At 34.1% G+C, this 20,253-nt stretch overlaps 1 protein-coding gene across 2 annotated transcripts in view; it reads right to left on the bottom strand.

The window, feature by feature from the left end:
- Positions 1 to 202: 202 nt before the first annotated feature.
- RNF138 (ring finger protein 138) overlaps positions 203 to 20,253 on the bottom strand; it is a 39,032-nt gene continuing 18,981 nt past the window's right edge. For both annotated transcript variants that reach the window (XM_006054838.4, XM_006054839.4), the window contains exons 3-8: positions 13,976 to 14,141; positions 12,117 to 12,232; positions 6,490 to 6,546; positions 3,725 to 3,836; positions 1,950 to 2,057; positions 203 to 387 (exon numbers count right to left, since the gene is read on the bottom strand). In XM_006054838.4, coding sequence (XP_006054900.3) covers positions 319 to 387; positions 1,950 to 2,057; positions 3,725 to 3,836; positions 6,490 to 6,546; positions 12,117 to 12,232; positions 13,976 to 14,141 — 628 coding nt within the window. In that variant the 3' untranslated portion in view covers positions 203 to 318. The remainder of the gene's footprint in view (positions 388 to 1,949; positions 2,058 to 3,724; positions 3,837 to 6,489; positions 6,547 to 12,116; positions 12,233 to 13,975; positions 14,142 to 20,253) is intronic.

Raw genomic sequence — 20,253 nt, 5'->3', positions numbered from 1 at the left:
CAAATTTCAAAAGCAAGGGAAAATTCAAGAATATGTAATGCAAAAAAGGTAAGTACATTAGGGATTCTCTTTTCACCATTAATGAAGTATAATCCTTTTAATGTTTATAAAGATAATGTCCTAAGCTTTATCTTTTAACTTATCAAAAGAATTAAGTTTTTACATGGCCCACCTTTAGTTTTCAATAAAAAAACTAAAACAATAGACTGAATTACTTTTATTAATATACACATCAAGTTATTGAAATGGTGACTTCCTGTAGTTTTCTCCTTAAAGATGGCACTTGCAGGTACAAAGATGCAGAGGTGTCTACAGCCTTCAAATGTTTACTTGAAAAGATTCTTCAACCGCAGTTTGATACTGGGTTTCCTCATCTAGCTGAAGATTCTAAAAATGTAACATTAACATGTCAATAGGAAAAACATATTCAATTACTCAATACTTTGCCCAATACATTACACATCTTGATACACATTATATACACTTGAAACCGTTTATGTTACAATATAAACTTTAAAAATAAGAACTAAAATTTAAAAATTCAGTTATAACTATTTATAAATAACTAATAAACAAGAGAGGATCAGCAGAGAATGAAATTTGAGAGTTACAATGCCTGATGCTAACCCGAATTAACAGCATCTTAATCATAATATAAAGATTACAACTAAAGTCCACTTAATTTGCTTATACTATTACGTCTTAACTTAAAAAATTCTATTTCCTTTCAATTATGGTCCATGGATGCTTTAAAATAGGCCTCCTCTTTTACAATCTCAAATAATTAAAATTAAATGTTCTTCTGTGGCAAGGTAAAACAATCTGACAATCAGATCAAAAGTGGTTCACAAAATATATTTTTGTTTTTCCAAACATAATTCTCCAGATGCAGTAACCTTTCTTACATCGAGAATTCAGAATAATCTATAATTACACCATAAAAATGCTAAAATTATCAGACTACACCTGAATTCTACATATAGTTGACTATTTTTATACAGTATCGTTAAAAAGTACAAATTACACAAAATAAAAAATATGTATCAAGGATGATGTAATTTCAACACTGGAGGGGCAGAGGAAATGTAAATTCTGGTCCTGCCAATCTCAGAATTGCCCATGCCTGTGCTCACCTAAACATAAAAACAAGTATGTACCATTTCTTGTCAGGCTGAATCTTAATAAGACTTTTAATTCACTGAAGATGAATAAAATGCAAATTCATAATTAATAAAAGTCATCTAATTTTTTTAAACTATCAAGACACATTTTGGAAGTAAAAATTAAATTCATGCTTTGCTCTGGAGATCCATTTTTATATAACTTCCCTCATGTACTCTGTTAAAGCAGTGAACTAAGGCCAGAATCTGCTATTCAGCCTGGCTGTACCCTGGGTCAGGAAGATCCCCTAGAGAAGGGATCCACTTCACTATTCTTGCCTGGACAGTTCCATGGACAGAGGAGTCTGGTGGGCTACTGTCCATGGGGTTGCACAGTCGGACACAACTGAGTGACTAACACTCTCACTTTCATTACTTAATAAATAAGCTCTGAATTTTTAAAAAGAATGTCTCTCACATGTAGATATTATGAGTTTAACAAGCTACTTACACTACACAAGAAGTACATCGTCTAGCTGTCATACCAACTTTACTTTTCTAGCAGGTATAATTTTTCTTAAATCTAGATAATATTCATATAAATCAGCATCTTGTTAATCCAGGGGTTTGCTCGTCCTCTATTAATAACCTCTCTAGTATAGGAGGTGGACAATAAGTTCACCACGTACACAAACCAAAGTTCACCTATGTTATTATAAAATCAACAGAACTTGCTCTTTATCGATCCAACATGATACAGTATTTCACCTCAAAACTCATCCAGACTGAAAGGTTAATGTGACTTCAATATTTAAAAAGTATTTTCTTAATATTGAAAAATTCACTTACCACAAATTCTCCATAATCAAACTGATGTCTTTGATTTAGATGACTAACAAAATTTCTAGTAACCTGGCTAGGATCTCCCCAAGGAAGAGACACACAAATAGGACACGTCTATAAGAAACAGAATATTTCAAATAAAAAATAATGAAAATAACTCAACATTATTATTGAAAGTATTAAAACAACACGTTACCAAAAAATTTTATATGAAGCACTTCTAAGGGCCAAATTTCATGACTAGATTATTTCTAGACCAAATTACCTTAGATAAATTATACTAATCTGACACAACACAATAAAAAGAGAGATATTATATATTCTATTACTTAAATCTGATTATTCTACTTTTTAACAAAAACACCACATCCAGCCTTAACCAACTGTAATGACAATTATCGTTAATCAGTATGTAATCTCTGTTCAAGGGGCTCTCAAAGCAAGAACACTTAAGTAGTTTGCCATTCCCACCATGGACCACATTTTGTCAGAACTCACCACCATGACCAATCTGTCTTGGGTGGCCCTGTACCGCATGGCTCATGATTTCACTGAGTTACACAAGGCTGTGATCTATGTGATCATTTTGGTTAGCTTTCTGTGATTGTGGGTTAAGAAATGCAAAAAGGCAAAATGGTTATCTAAGGAGGCCTTACAAACAGCTGAGAAAAGAAGAAAAACGAAAAGCAATGGAGAAAGGGAAAAATATACTCAACTGAATGCAGAGTTCCAAGGAGCAACAAACAGATGTAAGAAAGCTTTCTTAGGTGAACAGTGCAAAGAAACAGAGGAAAACAATAGAATGGGAAAGCCTAGAGATTTCTTCAAGAAAATCAGAGATACCAAGGTAACATTTCATACAAAGATGGGCACAATCAAGGACAGAAAAGGCAAGGACCTAACAGAAGCAGAAGAGATTAAGAAGACGTGGCAAGAATACTCAGAATTGTACAAAAAAGATCTTAATGATCTGGATAACCATTATGGAATGGTCACTCACCTAAAGCGACCCTATGGACTGTACCCTGCCAGGCTCCTCTACCCATGGGACTCTCTAGGCAAGAATACTGGAGTAGGCTGCCATTTCCTTCTCCAGGGGAATCTTCCTGACCTAGGGATCAAACCCACGTCTCTAATGTCTCCTGCATTGGTAGGCGGGTTCTTTACCACTAGAACCACCATTCTGCAAAGATACAATTTTACCACTAGAACCACCATTCTGCAAAGATACAATTTTACCACTAGAACCACCATTCTGCAAAGATACAATTTACAAAGCTACCCCTCGGTAATGAGTCCTCAGTTCCTTTCCTTACTTTGCTCTTTCCAAGCTCTTCTCTTACTTTACCCTCACAATAAGCCTCTCTCTTCTTATAAGTTAGTTACTGGGATTTTTTTTTTTTTTAATAAGATTTTTTTGTTTTGAGGTGGACAATTTTTAGTCTTTACTGAATTTATTACAGTATGCTTCTGTTTTATGTTTTGGTTTCTTGGCCATAAGGTATGTGGGATCTCAGAGATCCCAGACCAGGGATGGAACCCCTACCCACCACGCACTGGAAGGCAAATCTTAACCACTGGACTGCCAGGGAAGTTTCTAGTTACTAGAATTTTAAGTATCTCATTTTGCTTCATAGTTATCAATCTTTTGATGACAAAATATACCTTACTGATAATGTCCCATCCAAATTTAAATTAACCACTGTCCCTTGTACACATGAAGGGAAATAAATAGAACAGCATTCCTTAAACAGAAGACTGTCGTAAACACACATACTTACCACAGGAACTATCTGAAATAGGTGATTACTGTTACAATGATCCAGTAAACGCTGTCTGGTAAAATTTGATTCTTGACACAAGGGACACTTAAAGGTAGGATGCCCAGAAGAACTAAAAAACAATTTTAAAGTAAGCATACTGAAATTTGAAATTGTAATGTAAGAATGATGCACTCCTATTTTTTGATCAATTACTATTTCTTTCTTTAAAAGTTACAATTATTAAACTAATCAAAGATTCTTTCATTTTTTGAAAACTATGTTTTCAATAAATAACCTACAAGAGATATTCCCAAACAATCTCAGTTTACAGTTCTCTTATTGTCTAGGAAACTTTTTCATGGTGCCTCTAAAATAGGCCTTAACAAAAAGAAAAACAAACCCAGTTGTCCCATTAAGGAGATATGAACAACTTAATTCAGTCATTAATGTAACCAACATATATCACTGTATATCCCTTGAAAATTTTAAATATTCCATGATGTCCCAGTATGGAAACACCATATCTAGGAAATTAAAATTTTTTAAAGGCTTCCATAAATATGGTATATAACTTTAATTTATCCTAGTTTCTAAGAATATACACACAAAATTCACAGAAAAATGAAAACATCAATTATTAGAATGATCAACATTTCAAAATATTTTGAGGATCATACATCAATGCCTTTTAATCCCTCAATTTCAGCAAGGGACAGTTCAATATTGACAACTTTGCATAAATTATGCATGGAAGAAACCTGACCACAGTGACACAGAAAAGCTAACTACTTCCAATTTAATGTGATCCGTAAAGTAACTGAGGCTTTTCTAAACTGCTAAATTCCAGCATTATGTCTGAAGACTTAACAATTTAAAAATTTTAATTTAAAAATCCATCATTGGAGAAATGTTTGTTTAGTTCTTTGGCCCATTTTTTGATTGGGTGATTTATTTTTCTGGAATTGAGCTGCAGGAGTTGCTTGTATATTTTTGAGATTAATTCTTTGTCAGTTTCTTCATTTGCTATTATTTTCTCCCATTCTGAAGGCTGTCTTTTCACCTTGCCTATAGTTTCCTTCATAGTGCAAAAGCTTAAATTAGGTCCCATTTGTTTATTTTTGCTTTTATTTACATTACTCTGGGAGGTGGGTCATAGAGGATCCTGCTATGGTTTATGTCAGAGTGTTTTGCCTATGTTTTCCTCTAGGAATTTTATGGTTTCTGGTCTTACATTTTGATCTTTAATCCATTTTGAGTTTATTTCTGTGTATGGTGTTAGAAAGTATTCTAGTTTCATTCTTTTATAAGTGGTTGACCAGTTTTCCCAGCACCACTTGTTAAAGAGACTGTCTTTTTTCCACTGTATATTCTTTCCTCCTTTGTCAAATATAAGGTGTCCATAGGTGTGTGGATTTATTTCTGGGCTTTCTATTTTGTTCCACTGATCTATATTTCTGTCTTTGTGCCAGTACCATACTGTCTTGATGGCTGTAGCTTTGTAGTATAGCCTGAAGTCAAGCAGGTTGATTTTTCCAGTTCCATTCTTCTTTCTCAAGATTGCTTTGGCTATTTGAGGTTTTTTCGTATTTCCATACAAAGTGTGAAATTATTTGTCCTAGTTCTCTGAAAAATACCGTTGGTAGCGTGATAGGGACTGCACTGAGTCTACAGATTGCTTTGGGTAGTATACTCATTTTCACTATATTGATTCTTCCAATTCATGAACATGGTATATTTCTCCATCTATTTGTGTCATCTTTGATTTCTTTCATCAGTGTTTAATAGTTTTCTATACATAGGTCTTTTGTTTAGGTAGCTTTACTCCTAAGTATTTTATTCTTTTTGGTGCAATGGCAAATGGAATTGTTTCCTTATTTTCTCTTTCTGTTTTCTCATTGTTAGTGTATAGGAATGCAAGGGGTTTCTGTGTTAATTTTGTATCCTGCAACTTTACTATATTCATTGATTAGCTCTAGTAATTTTCTGGTGGAGTCCTTAGGGTTTTCTACGTAGAGGATCATGTCATCTGCAAACAGTGCGAGTTTTACTTCTTTTCCTATCTGGATTCCTTTTATTTCTTTTTCTTCTCTGATTGCTGTGGCTTAAACTTCCAAAACTATGTTGAATAGTAGTGGTGAGAGTGGGCATCCTTGTCTTGTTCCTGACTTTAGGGGAATTGATTTCAACGAACAGATAAGAAAGCTGTGGTACATATACACAATAGAATATTATTCAGCTATTAAAAAGAATGCATTTGAATCAGTTCTAATGAGGCGGATGAAACTGGAGCCTATTATACAGAGCGAAACACCAATATAGTATATTAACGCATATATATGGAATTTAGAAAGATGGTAACGATGATCCTATATGCAAGACAGCAAAAGAGACACAGATGTAAAGAGGAGATTTTTGGACTCTGTGGGAGAAGGCAAGGGTGGGATGATTTGAGAGAACAGCATTGAAACATGTATATTATCATATGTGAAATAGATTGCCAGTCTAGGTTTGACACATGAAACAGGGTGCTCAGGGCTGGTGCACTGGGATGACCCTGAGGGATAGAATGGGGAGGGAGGTGGGAGGGGGGTTCAGGATGGGGGACACATGTGATTCATGTGAATGTATGGCAAAAACCACCACAATGTTGTAAAGTAATTAGCCTCCAATTAAAATAAATAATTTTTTTTAATTAAAATAAAAATAAATTTAAAAAATAAAAATCCATCAGTACAAAGTGATAGGTATTATTTACTAAAGTAATAGAAATTTCCAAAGCTTACCCAGTATTCTCTTGGTAAGTTTCTATGTTATCAGATGCAGATGTTTCACTCCTGTTACTAAAGAATAATTGGTGGGGGGTGGGGGAGGGAAGAGAAGTTAATACCTCAAGTAATAAAGCACGATACAGATTCATTACCTGCTAATGAAGACAACTAGTTTGAATTTGTTTGAAAAGCCTGAACTTCAAATAGTTCTGAACTATGATATAATTATGGCATTAATTATTTTTTAAATAAATTCTGGTAAGAAGACTGCTTATGATGTCCTTATCATATCCTCTAAAACTTAACTTAGATATAGTTACAAAATTATAGAGAATACAGAATTCTGCAGAATTATCTTAAATCCACAGCATGAATATTTCCCCAGGTCCTTTAGACTTTCATATTAAGAGACTCTACCTCTACCTGGACTAGTAAGTTTTTGAATGCTGGGGCAGGATCAAGAATTTGTGAACTTTCTGGCTTGTAACTAGCACATAGCTTAGGGTTGCAGCATCCAAAATGGAGCAGGTTAAGAAAATATTTGAATGTTCACTATGTTTATATTTTCCAAAAAGGAACTAGGCTTTCTGACATTTAACATAGACAATAACTTGATGTCCTCACTCGGACCCCATGCCAGTGTTGTGTGTCACTTGCAGTATTAGAGAAAATCCTGAGAAAGGTGGGCATGCTATGGGGATTGTCACCTATGCATTACAGAATTTCATCAATGTAGTCAATTTTATAAAAACAAGACCTTTCAATAGCAGAAACAATAAAATAAAAATGAGATAGGCAGTGGACCAAAAAACTGTACCACACAAGAGCTTTGCTTACATCTGAGTATGAGTTAAAGAGTTGTAAAGCTTAGAAAGCTGATTATTCATGGGGTACAGGATGGGGGGAAAAAAAAAAAGAAAACTGATTATTCATTTTTCTCTTAACAGAATGACAAACAATACTGTATCATCTACCTAACAGATGTTCTCCAATGACAGTCATTTCCCTTCTGGGAAAATACTGTTGTGTCTCCACACATATTCTCCACAAGGAAGCTTCCCTGATTTCAGAAGCTTTTTAGAAGGCTACTAACCATTATTTTGTATCTTTTTAGCAGTTATTAATCTGTTTCTGCAGCTAAAGGTGGAAACTAAAAACTGCTTTTAAAATAAATTTAAACTATGGAGATTACATTCATTAAAAGGATGTTATGACTTTAGCAAAAACAGGATGTCACCTGTTTTTTTAAGTCTCATATCTATACTTGGTAACAGATTTTTAAACTGTTTTCAAATCTCCCAAATAAATATAATCATTGGGTTTTGAACATACCCTTATAAAACATTATAAAAACTTCCAAATGGTTTGTAAGAACAACTATAACATCAAAAAAGATAAAAATTTCAACAAAAGCCCTTCTGAGATTTATCAAACAGGACTGAAAAATACAGGAATCTCAACCTATGCCATATTTCTTCCATTTGGATCTGTTATTTTGTGTGTTGTAGCTATCTTTTTCAGCCATGATAGTCATCAAGACCAAGTATCAATAATCTAAAGATTTGGATCTAAATCCAAATCTTTAAATTATTGTCACTGTATTAAATCAAGATTTTAAGAAATTTTAGAAATCAGAGTCAGCAATATTGTTTTCAATAAAAACAGTATTAAAACTTTAAGAATGAAAATATTTTATACCATTAAATAAAGCAACCTTATTTTTTAATTGGTGGAAAATTGCTTAAAAATTTTATGATGGTTTCTGCTGTGCAAACTTCTCTTTAAAGTACCTTTTTCATCTTAAGCATTTGCATGTTTTATAAAATAAACTATCAATCAGTACTATAAAATACATGCTTAGCCTTAAACACACATATACTGGGAGTATATTCTCAATTTTTTTCACTGGTAGGATATGCAATCACAAAACTTCCAATTTAAAGCACATCAAAGTTAATGCCCTTTTAACATGCTTTTCCCCTCTACTTCCTCTTACAGTTTCTCTACTTTCCATTATCACTTAGTTATCATCGTTCTAGCCCTTCCTGACTCTCCTATATCATGCCTACACTACTACTGGCTGCCTACTCGTATATTCTAGAAACGTACGAATGAGCTCAACGACAGAATATCTATTACTGGCAACCATATTATCAGTTTTTAAAAAACAATCATTTTATCTGATACAGAAAAACCATTCAATAAAATTCAACCTCCATAAATGGAAACAAAAACAAAAACCCTCTGATAACCCACAATGCTTTTAAAAATACAAATGCCTAAACTTAAATAGCAGACTATCTGGGAATGGAGCCAGACACATATACTTTTTATAACCACATTAAAGATTCTAATTTGAGTAAGAACTATTCAATGGAGAAATCTTAAAATTCAGGATGACAGAATCACAGAACAGATGAAGAACATCTATGTTAAAAAACTATAGTAGTTTATTAAGTAGTTAAGAATATCTATGTTAAAAAACTATAGTAGTTCATTAAGTAGTAAACTGTACTTAATTATAAAATTTTAGACACATTCCCACTAAAATCAAGAATTTTTAAAAGGTACCTGTTATTAATACCGATAAAGATCCTATTTAATGCAATAAATCAAGTATGAAATAAAGCTGTAAGAAACAAATTGCACTGACAAACTAATAAGTTTCTATGTAATAAATCCAAAAGAATACATAGGAAAATTATTTAGAACTATTAGAACTAGTCACCAAGGTTTCTAAATACAAAATTACATAAAAATCCTTAATATTCCTACTCACTAGTAATAGCCATTTAGATTACAAAACAAGAAAAAAAGATCTATTTGTACGGCAACAAAAACTAAAGGCTTTCCTAGCAACTAACATTTTCACTGTCACTACTACTAGGAAAAGATGTGTGTGTGTGTGCACTCAGTTGTGTCTAACTCTTTGCCATCCCTCAAGGACTCCAGGCCACCAGGCTCCTCTGTCCATGGGATTCTCCAGGAAAGAACACTGGAGTGGGTTGACATTTCCTTCTCCAGGGGGTCTTCCCAACACAGGCATTGAACCCATGTCTCTTGAGTCTCCTGCACTGGCAGGCAGGTTCTTTACCACTAGCACCACCTGGGAAGCCAGGAAACGATATACTAGAACATATTCATGTGTGCTCTAAATGGACTTCTTTTAGTGCATTTTTTTTAATGGAGAGACAAAAAGAAGGGAAACGGTGGGAAAAATAAGTATCATATGATGCCAGTTCTCTCCAAATTAATATACAATTTCAGTAAATTCAAACAATGCTGCCAATTAAAATCTCTACAGGGATTTTTTGGAAGCTCAAAAGTCTGATCCTAAAATTCATGTGGAATAGCAAAGAGCTAAAAATAAGAGAAACATTTTAATAAGTACAATAAGGAGAACTTTCCCTAGCTGATTTGATATTAAAACCTATTGTTGAAGCCACAATAATTAATGTAACATGGTTCTTGAGGAATAAATGAAGCAACACAACAGAATAGAGATGTATAGGACCAAAATGGCATCAGAAATCAGTGGGAAAGAATGGACTCCTCAATGAATGGTACTAGGACAAATGGTTATCACCTGGGGAAAACTTTTCCTACCTCACATTATACATCCAAAACAAATGCACAGGATATAAACATCATGAATAAGACTAGGAAGCCCATTCTATTAATACTAGATTAAAAAAAGACAGACAAGTAAACAAGAAAGACTTCAGAGTAACTAACACTTGGTCTAAGTTTTCTAAGAGAAGAAAAAGTCCACTAGCTGACAAAGTGTATGGGTTAGAATGGTGGTGAAAGTGTGGAGGTGAGGCAATGACGATGATTATGATGATGATGATAATTTAAAACTAATATTTAGGAAATTCCCTGGAGGTCTGGTGGTTAGGGGGCTTCCCTTGTGGCTCAGTTGGTAAAGAATCTGTCTGCAATGTGGGAAACCTGGGTTTGATTCCTGGGTTGGGAAGATCCCCTGGAGAAGGGAAAGGATACCCACTCCAGTATTCTGGCCTGGAGAATTCCAGGGACTAAGCCCATGGGGTCGCAGAGAGTCGGACACAACTGAGAAACTTTCAAAACTAGTGGTTAGGACTCTGGTACTTTCACTGCTGAGACTGCAGGTTCAATCCCTGGTCAAGGAACTAAGATTCCACAAGCTGCATGGTGTGACCAAAACAGAAAACAAGAAAAAAAAAAAAGCTTAACATTCATTGTTTTACTTGTATTGACCTATTTATTGACTCCCAATCCAATCAGGTGTTTAGTAGTATCATCACTACCCCTTTCTCTTTCAACCAAATGAGAAAACTGAGGTATACTTTCTTGCCAAACTCATACAATTAGTAAAGGAAAGAGTCTGGTACCCAGGCAGTCTGGTTCAAAGCCTTCATATTTAACAACTAAGTTATTCTGTTTCTCAAGAATGGAAAGGATATGGTGGGAATAATTCAACATAGCTAAGGCATATGATGCAGTAATGAGTAACCAAGAAGGACAAAGACTAAAATAGAAAGGTGAGTGCAGATAAGAAAGGGCTTTAGAATAAGGGATTTTGTCTTATTAAGCTAGTTGCTGAATTAGATCATTGAACTCCTTGAGAATGACACTGAGCCAAGTAAAATGAAAAGACTAGTAGTCTAAAAAACAAGTAATCAAAAAATTATTAAAAACCTTTACCAGAACAGTTTTAACTAAGGAGTTGAGAAGAAGCTTTATTATATTATGAGTGCTTAAGAGTGGTTAAATTACTGAAAATTAGCAACATGTAAAATGAAATGCTACTAAAATAAAATCTTAAAGACTTTGCTTAACATATCATCTCCTGGGAGCCTTTCTATAAAACTGCCAATACTGCCTTTCTTTATACAATTGTGTGCGCTTGCTGTTGATTTTTTAAAAAATTAAACATCTCATTTAGAGATACATGCATGGGTGATAATACCATAAAGAAAACAAAAGAATGAATAACCCAAAAAAGAGGATAGTGGTTATCTCTGGGAGTATGGGGTTCAAATGGAGCATGGGTATACAAGGAGACTCTAAGGGGCTGGAAAATGCTATATAATTTTTGATTTGGGTTAGTGAATAACCAGGGATTTGCTTTGTGACTAACTTTTAAACCACACATGTGCATTCTGGCTATTCTTATGCATAAAATACATTTCATAAAAATGTTTAATATACATAAACCTGATACAATAAGATACATATCAAACCAAAACCTAGCTTTAAAAGAATTGAGACTAACATAGAACTAATAATAGTACCAAGTCTCACTTTTACATGACATGTTTTATCAAAATAATGATTTCAAACAACTAGTAAAAAGATTCTAGTTTGCAAACACATTACTGAAAAGGGATTTCCTCTAGTTTTCAAGTAATTTCAGCTGCAAAAGAAAACACCTTCAATTCACAAATCTATTTTTCACTCAGACATGTAAATTTTCTTAAAGTAATTTTTACTTAAGCTTAAGATGAGCACAAAGTCAATTTCCCAGATTCAATTTAACCTGTGTCAAACTTATGAAGACAGGCAATTTAAAAACATAAACACACATAAATAAAACAAAAAATACCTTATATAGCCTCCCCCAAATTTCCATTTTAACTATAAAAATAAATATTGCTTACCTGTTTCCTACTGAATCTTGAGAGATCTGAAAGTTTGGAATGATAGAAGAAACACCATATTCATCTTGATACTTCTTACAAGATTTGTAATGATGTCTCATGCGATAGAATTTAATCTGTAAAGTATTGATTAAAAAAGCAATGTGACTTTCAAAAGAACAAACATTATATGATGCCATTTATATAAGGCAGAAGAGAATTCAGAGAGATAATGTAGAACATAGGTTACTAGATGGGGTGGGGAAGACGGCAGGGCAGCGGAACAGCAAGTTACAAGTTAACAGGTACAGATTTTCTGTTTGGGATGATGAAAAAATTCTGGAAATAGTGGTGACTGTTACACAATGCAGTGAATGTACTTAATACCACTGTATTGTACACTTAAAAATGGTGTGTTTTCTACATTACCATTCATAATACTGCACTAATTGTTCACTTGATGCCTCATTAAATTGTGTATATATGTGTGTACATATATATATAATACATATATATCATATACATATCATGTTTTCTTAGCAAATGGAAATATATGTAGATGTTTATTATATAAAAAATAAGGTTTACCATGATCTTTCACTTATTAAAAAAAAAACTAAGAAAAGGCTATTTTTTACATTATGCATTTTCACCATATTAAAAAAAAATTGAAAAATCTTTAATGTATTGTGACTTTTAGTTTAAAAGAGAATTCATTAAGATTTGAGACACTGCCAAAAAGAGGAAAAAAATAAGACAAAAACAGGTAAGTAAATAATCCATTTAAACAAGAGATTTTTTTTTTTAAGTAAATTAACTCTAAAAATAAGTTTCTGTCCATTAGATGCAGAGAAAATGGAGATAAGTCCAACAGTCCATAAACAAAATTAATAAATAATTTTATACTTGAAAAAAATACTATTAATAGACACAAAATAATATTAAAAGTATTAAGAAGTTGCCTCATGGCACTAGGCATATTTTTCTTTCTTTAACTACTGTAACCTGGCAGAGTTAGAAAATGCTTTAAAAAACTAAGTTCCCAAATTAACACTTGGAACATTTTTCAGTTTCTCTCTAAGGAGCAGAGCCAGAAATCTCAAGTATATTTTCCAACTTCACTTCATTGCCTTGTCAGTTAACACCTCCCTCAAAGAGATGGAAAATCAGGTATGTCTTGTGTGAATGCATAAAACAGCAATTGGTTTTGCTCAAAGACTTTATTTGCTGTTTGAGAAAGTGGCTGTGATAAATCTATAAATAAACCAATATACTCAAAGCCTAACTACCTCTCACCATTTCACTCCGTCTCCAAAAGACAAAATAAAATCCAGATTGGAGAATTAATGTCGGTTATTTGCCAATACCTGATTTTTCTCATCTGTTCCTTAAAAAGTAAGGAGTTTTCTGCCAAATACTTAGTAACTTTTTTAGATAAACACATAAATATCCAAGGAGAGTGGGCAGTTAAGAGAGTTCCCCTTGACTACATAATCCATTTGGCCCATTTCTACAGGCAGAATGACAATAATAATGCTACCAGAAAAACTACTTAAGAACTCAAAGTGTACCAGAAACGGGGTTTAAGGGAGTTAAACGGCAGTTTGTTCATTCAGTTCATTTAGTAGGTAAATCAAGAGTGATTATTTTGAAAAAATGCCATGTTAAACATTATGGCAAATTCAAGGACATATCTTCTGGTCTCTGTTCTCAGTAAGTTTATTATCTAGTAAGATCTACAGCCATAACTTTTCTGGCCTTTTTTACCCTATTCCCAACCTAAATAATTTTTCTTCAAAACAGTACACACCAAGATAATTCAATCAGAAATCTCAAAACAGAAGTTTGACTTTCAAAGAACTATATCACATTTACTCTACCTGTTTTGCACAGCATCTGCAGCTACCAGAAAATTTCCTCATGATATTTTCAAGGTCTAAGGCCCGTTCAGGACACGCTCTCTCTCTTCTAGTCACATTTCCACGACAGAGGGGACAATGTATTCCACTCTCTCTCATTGCAGTCAGGAAACACTTTCTACAAAAACTAAACCAAACATATGTGACATGTTACTACAGGAAAAAGTACTCTTTTCATTTTGATGATTAAACACAGCAGTGATGAATATGTAATAATGCTAGGGTATTTGTATGTGAATAAATCTAGAATTTTTAAAACTATATATTAATTTCTCAGTATAAAACTAGTGTCTGGACTAGATGGGAATATAAAAGAAACTACACTTAAGTCTTCTAACTTTTAACATAATACAGGAAAAATCAGAGAAGGCATGGTACAAAAGAATGACTGAATCTTATCCTGTGTTGCTTAGCAGCTGTGTGATTTTTAGGCGACCACTTCATTACAATGGGTCTCCATTTCCTCCCCTAACAAAATAAGAGAATGGACCACACATGAGCTTTTGTCTCAAACCGATATACTTCAAGATGTTGTTCTACATGATATGAATATGTCTCCTACAGAAACTTATTTCAGAAACTGAAGTATTCAAAGCTATTAAGGTTTCTCTGCTACAGAAACCAAATGATGCCCAAACTTCTGTGGTCAGGATATATGAAAATTCCCACAATATGCAGTGGAACATGATTTGAGAAATACTTGAGAATCCATCCAGTTCTAAATATATAAAACCAACATTCTAATTGCAACCAAATTCACCAAAATCTTCTCCCCTAACCTAAACAAATACCAAAGCTGAACCTCTTGCTTTTAGAAAAAACGGATAAAAATCACAGCCGTCTCTATCTGGGATCCAGAATCATTTAATCCAAACCCCTATAAATACAAATACAAATCTTTCACATCTATACTATCAAAAGTTGAGAGATAAAAGTATGATAACATATCACTCTGAGTTTCTCAACTATGTAGCATTGAACAAGTGACTCTTCTTTAAAATCAGTTTCCTCACACATACAATCATGTTTCTATGTATACTTGGCAGGCTTGTTCAGAGGATTAAGACAGGTCATGTAGTCTTATTACAAGTATAAAAACACTTACTACAGTATTTTTGACAGTCAGGAAAGTGCTCAATAAATATAAGGTAACATCACTAAGGTAGCACAGAAGAGATCACAATACATTAAAACATTAAAAATACTCATCATAACCAAGAGTCAAAGAAATGCAAAACAAACTAGATGGGAGATTTTTTTTTCAGTTGTCAAAACACTAGTTTTTAAAAATAATAATAATACACAGACATAAAGGAGAGAAAAATTTATAAGTGCTCTGTATTTCTAAACTGCAACTTGCTGATAAATAACAAAATCCTTACTGAAGGTGTTCCAAAACTCTGAATGCCATTTTCAGCTTTAATAACTAGTTACAAAAACCATCATCTTTAAGTTTAATTGTTTAAATTAAAAACTGAAATTTTGTTTACATTTTTTGGTAAATTTTTAGTACAACATATTTTAATTCTTTATTTCAATGTTTGCATTCTTTAATCAAAGGGACGGTTAAAAAGAAAAAAGGAGAGGAAGAGTCAGACCAAAAAAAGCCCATAAGACTAACTGGAACAATAGTCTAGACCATGATACAGTCTACATTAAGAGAGAGGTAGGAAGGAGGAATAGAGGATCACTATTTTAGAAACACAGTTATCAATGTCTATGATCCCGTATGAAGGGAATGTCCTAAGTTAAAAAATAGAATATGACTTTTTGACAATTACTTGTGGGAGAATGAGAAAGAAAAGTATTTCTGATTTTGAAGACTGAGTAAAAAGTAACTGTATTAACCAAGTTAAGAAACACTGGAAGAGAAGAGTGAGTAAAAGGTGACAGTATTAACCAAGTTGAGAAATACTGGAAAAGTTGGTTTGACAGAAAAGTACAAATTTAAAGCACCTACAAAAACCTCAATGCACAATATCCAGTAAACAAGTAGAAAGATGGATATGAAAATTAGGGGGAATATTTGGAGAGCAGACAAGATGAGACAAACACTAAAGAAACAATCTAGAGAAATAAAAACATTTAAAGGAAGGTTCAAAGAACCAGAAGAACTAAGAGTAAATAACGTTATAGAAGCTGAGTCTAGTAAACTAACAAAAAGAAATAGTAATTAAAGAGATAAAGGTAAAGCCATCACCAAACTATTAAGCTTAACATTTCTCTTTAAATAAAAATTGAAACTGCCAGGCTTCCCTAGTGGCTCAGTGCTAAAGAATCCACCTGCCAATGTGGGAGACACAGATTCCATCCTGATCCAAGAAGATCCCACCTGCCACAGAGCAACTAAGCCCATGTGCCACAACTACTAAGCCTGTGTTCTGGAGCCCAGGAGCCACAACTACTGAGCCCATTTGCCGCAACTAAAGAGTCAATGTGCAGCAACTACCGAAGAGCGGGCATGGCTTCTCACGCTTCACCAGAGAAGCCACAGCAATGAGAAGCCTGCACACCGTAACTGGAGAGTAGCTCCCACTCACTGCGATTAGGAAAAAAGTTCCCTCACAGCAACAAAGCCCCAGTACAGCCATCAATAGATATACATAAAAAATTATTGTTTTGAAAAACTGAAACTAAGTTCGTACCAACAAAATTCATTACAAAAAAGATAACCATGCATAAAATTGATGGAGCATGAGTGAACAAAATGAAGCAGGTTAGAATAACTATCAACAAGTAAATTGGTCAATATGCTGGCTAATTTAACAATTAACTACAAATAAAATATAAACACAGAATATTAAAAGATTTTTTGAAACCTGATGTACAAACAAAAGTTATATGGGGGGAGTAAATAAAATAAAGCACAGTTTCAAAGTACACTTATTCAATATCTAAAATAGTATCAATCTGATGACACTACATACCCGCCAGAGTGACCAAAATGAAAAAAGTGGAAAATACCAAGTGTTGAGGATGATGTGAAACCAACCTTAATTTGCATTCGATTTTATTAAAGTATAAACTGATATGAATATTTTGAAGATTAATACAACCATTTGGCAGAACCTAATATAGACCAGTGGGCTTCCCCCATGGCTCAACAGTAAAGAATCTGCCTGCCATGCAGGAACCTCAAGAGATTAGAGTTTAATCCCTACATCAGGAAGATCCCCTGGAGAAGGGGATGGCAACCTACTCCAGTATTCTTGCCTGGAGAATCTCATGGACAGAGAAGCCTGGTGGGCAGTCCATGGGATTGCAAAGAGTCAGACACGACTGAATCAACTTAGCACACACAACTACAGACCAGTAATTTCACTCCAAAGTATATACCCAACTGACTTGCAATATGATCAGAAGAAATGTCCTGGGAAGTTCACTGCCACACTATATGTAACAGCCAACAACACAAATGTCCATCAACAGAATAATGCATAAGCATTATAGCATATCCACAAAATGGAAACTCTAATACACTGCAATGAGAATGAATTCAGATGAACAATGTTGAGCTTTGGAAGCCAGATATGAAAGACTACAAAGTGCATGATTCTACTCTTATAAAGATCAAAGAGCAGGTAAGACTACTGTTAAAAGTCAAAACCACTGTGTCCTGAAGAAATGGGATATACAGCTTAGAGAAGTGAGGAGTTTCTAAAGTGCTGGTGATGGAATCCTGGAGTTCAGTTGTTTGACATGGGTGTTGAATACACAGATGTGCTCTGTATGAAAAAAATTCACTGAGCTGGAATTAAATTTTCTCAATTAGGAGTAAAAACAGGGGTAAATATGTTTAAACTTATAAAAATAACTAAATTATCTTCTAACGGGACCTAAAATAAAACAAGCCAAAAGCCCATCTGGGCTTTCTACTGTATACTCAACTGAGCATATCTATCTTTCCAACTAGGGATCGAACCCAGGTCTCCTGCATTGCAAGCAGATGATTTACCACTGAGCCACCAGGGAACCAAATGGATACAAAAACAATATGCTGTCTACAAGAGACCCACCTCAAACCTAGGGACACATACAGACAAAATGAGGGGCTGAAAAAAGATATTGGAGACCAAAAAAAAGTAGGAACAGCAATACTCAGACAAAGTAGACTTTAAAGACTATGAAAAGAGACAAAGAAGGACACTACACAATGATCAAGGAATCAACCCAAGAAAATAATATAATAATTATAAACATATATGCACCCAACATAGGAGCACCTCAATATGTAAGGCAAATGCTAACAAGTACGAACGGGGGAATTAACAGTAGCATAGGAATAGTGGGGGACTTTAATACTCCACTTACACCTATGGATAAAACAACCAAACAGAAAATTAGCAAGGAAACACAAGCTCTAAATGATACAATGGACCAATTAGATCTAGTTGATATCTACAGGGCATTTCATCCAAAAACAATGGATTTCACCTTTCTGTCAAGTGAACACGGATCATTCTCCAGGAGAGATCACATCCTGGGCCACAAATCTAGCCATGGTAAATTTTAAAAATGAAATGATTTCAAGCATCTTTCCTGATCACAATGTGGTAAGATTAGATATCAACTACAGAAAGGAAAAAAAAAAAAAAAAAAAAAACACAAACATATGGAGGTTAAACAATACGTTCCTGAATAACCGACTGATTACAGAAGAAATCAAAAAGGAAATCAAAATATGCACAGAAACAAATGAAAACGAAAAACACACCACCACCTATGGGATTCAGTAAAAGCAGTGCTAAAAGGCAGGTTCACAGCAATACAAGCTTACCTCAGGAAACAAGAGAAACATCAAATAAGCAACCTAACTTCAAATGTAAAGCAACTAGAAAAAGAAGAAAAGAAGAACCCCAAAGTTAATAGAAGGAAAGAAATCATAAAAATAAGAGCAGAAGTAAATGAAAAAGAAACAAAAGAGACTATAGCAAAGATCAACAAAACTAAAAGCTGACTCTTTGAGAAGATAAATAAAATAGACAAACTGTTAGCCAGACTCATCAAGAAAAAAAAGGAGAAGAATCAAATCAATAAAGTTAGAAATAAAAATGGAGAAATCACAACAGACAACACAAATACAAAAGATCATAAGAGACTATTATGAGCAACTATATGCCAAAAAATGGGCAACTTGGAAAAAATGGACAAATTCTTAGAAAACTATAACCTTCCAAACCTGAGCCAGAAAGAAAATCTAAACAGACCCAATCACAAGCACGGACATCAAAACTGTAATCAAAAATCTTCCAACAAACAAAAGTCCAGGACCAAATGGGATTACAAGTGAATTCTATCAAAAATTTAGAGAAGCGCTAACACCTATTCTAATCAAACTCTTCCAGAAAACTGCAGAGAAAGGCAAACTCCCAAACTCATTCTATGAGGCCACCATCACCTTGATACCAAAACCAGACAAAGATGCCACGAAAAAAGAAAACTACAGGCCATTATCACTGATGAACAAAGATGCAAAAATCCTCAACAAAATTCTAGCAAACAGAATCCAGCAACATATTAAAAAGATCATACATCATGACCAAGAGGGCCTTATTCCAGGGATGCAAGAATTCTTCAATATTCACAAATCAATCAATGTGATACAACATATTAACAAATTGAAAAATAAAAACCATATGATTAACTCAATAGATGCAGAGAAAGCCTTTGACAAAATTCAACATCCATTTATAATAAAAACTCTCCAGAAGGCAGGCATAGAAGGAACATGGTGGTGGTTTAGTCACTAAGTCGTGTCCAACTCTTGTGATCCCATGGACTGTAGCCTGCCAGGCTCCTCTGTCCATGGGGTTCTCCAGGCAAGAACACTGGAGTGGGTCGCCATTTTCTCCTCCACATGATCTTCCCAACCCAGGAATCAAACCCAGGTCTCCTGCACTGCAGGCAGATTCTTTACCAACTGAGCTATGAGGGAAGCCCCCACCTCAACATAATAAAACCCAGAGCAAACATTATCCTCAATCGCAAAAATTTGAAAGCATTTTCTCTAAATTTAGGAACAAGACAAGGGTGCCCACGCTCACCACTACTATTCAACATAGTTTTGGAAGTCCTAGCCACAGCAATCGGAGAAGAAAAAGAAATAAAAGGAATCCAGACTGGAATAGAAGCAGCAAAACTCTCAGTGTTTGCAGAGGACATGATCCTCTACAGAGAAAACCTTAAAGATACCACCAAAAAATTACTAGAGCTAATCAATGAATATACTAAAATTACAG

Source organism: Bubalus bubalis, chromosome 22 (assembly GCF_019923935.1).
Source record: "Bubalus bubalis isolate 160015118507 breed Murrah chromosome 22, NDDB_SH_1, whole genome shotgun sequence".
NCBI classification, from domain to species: domain Eukaryota; kingdom Metazoa; phylum Chordata; class Mammalia; order Artiodactyla; family Bovidae; genus Bubalus; species Bubalus bubalis.
Note: the sequence above shows the minus strand (reverse complement) of the source record. Positions and strands in the feature narration are given on the sequence as shown.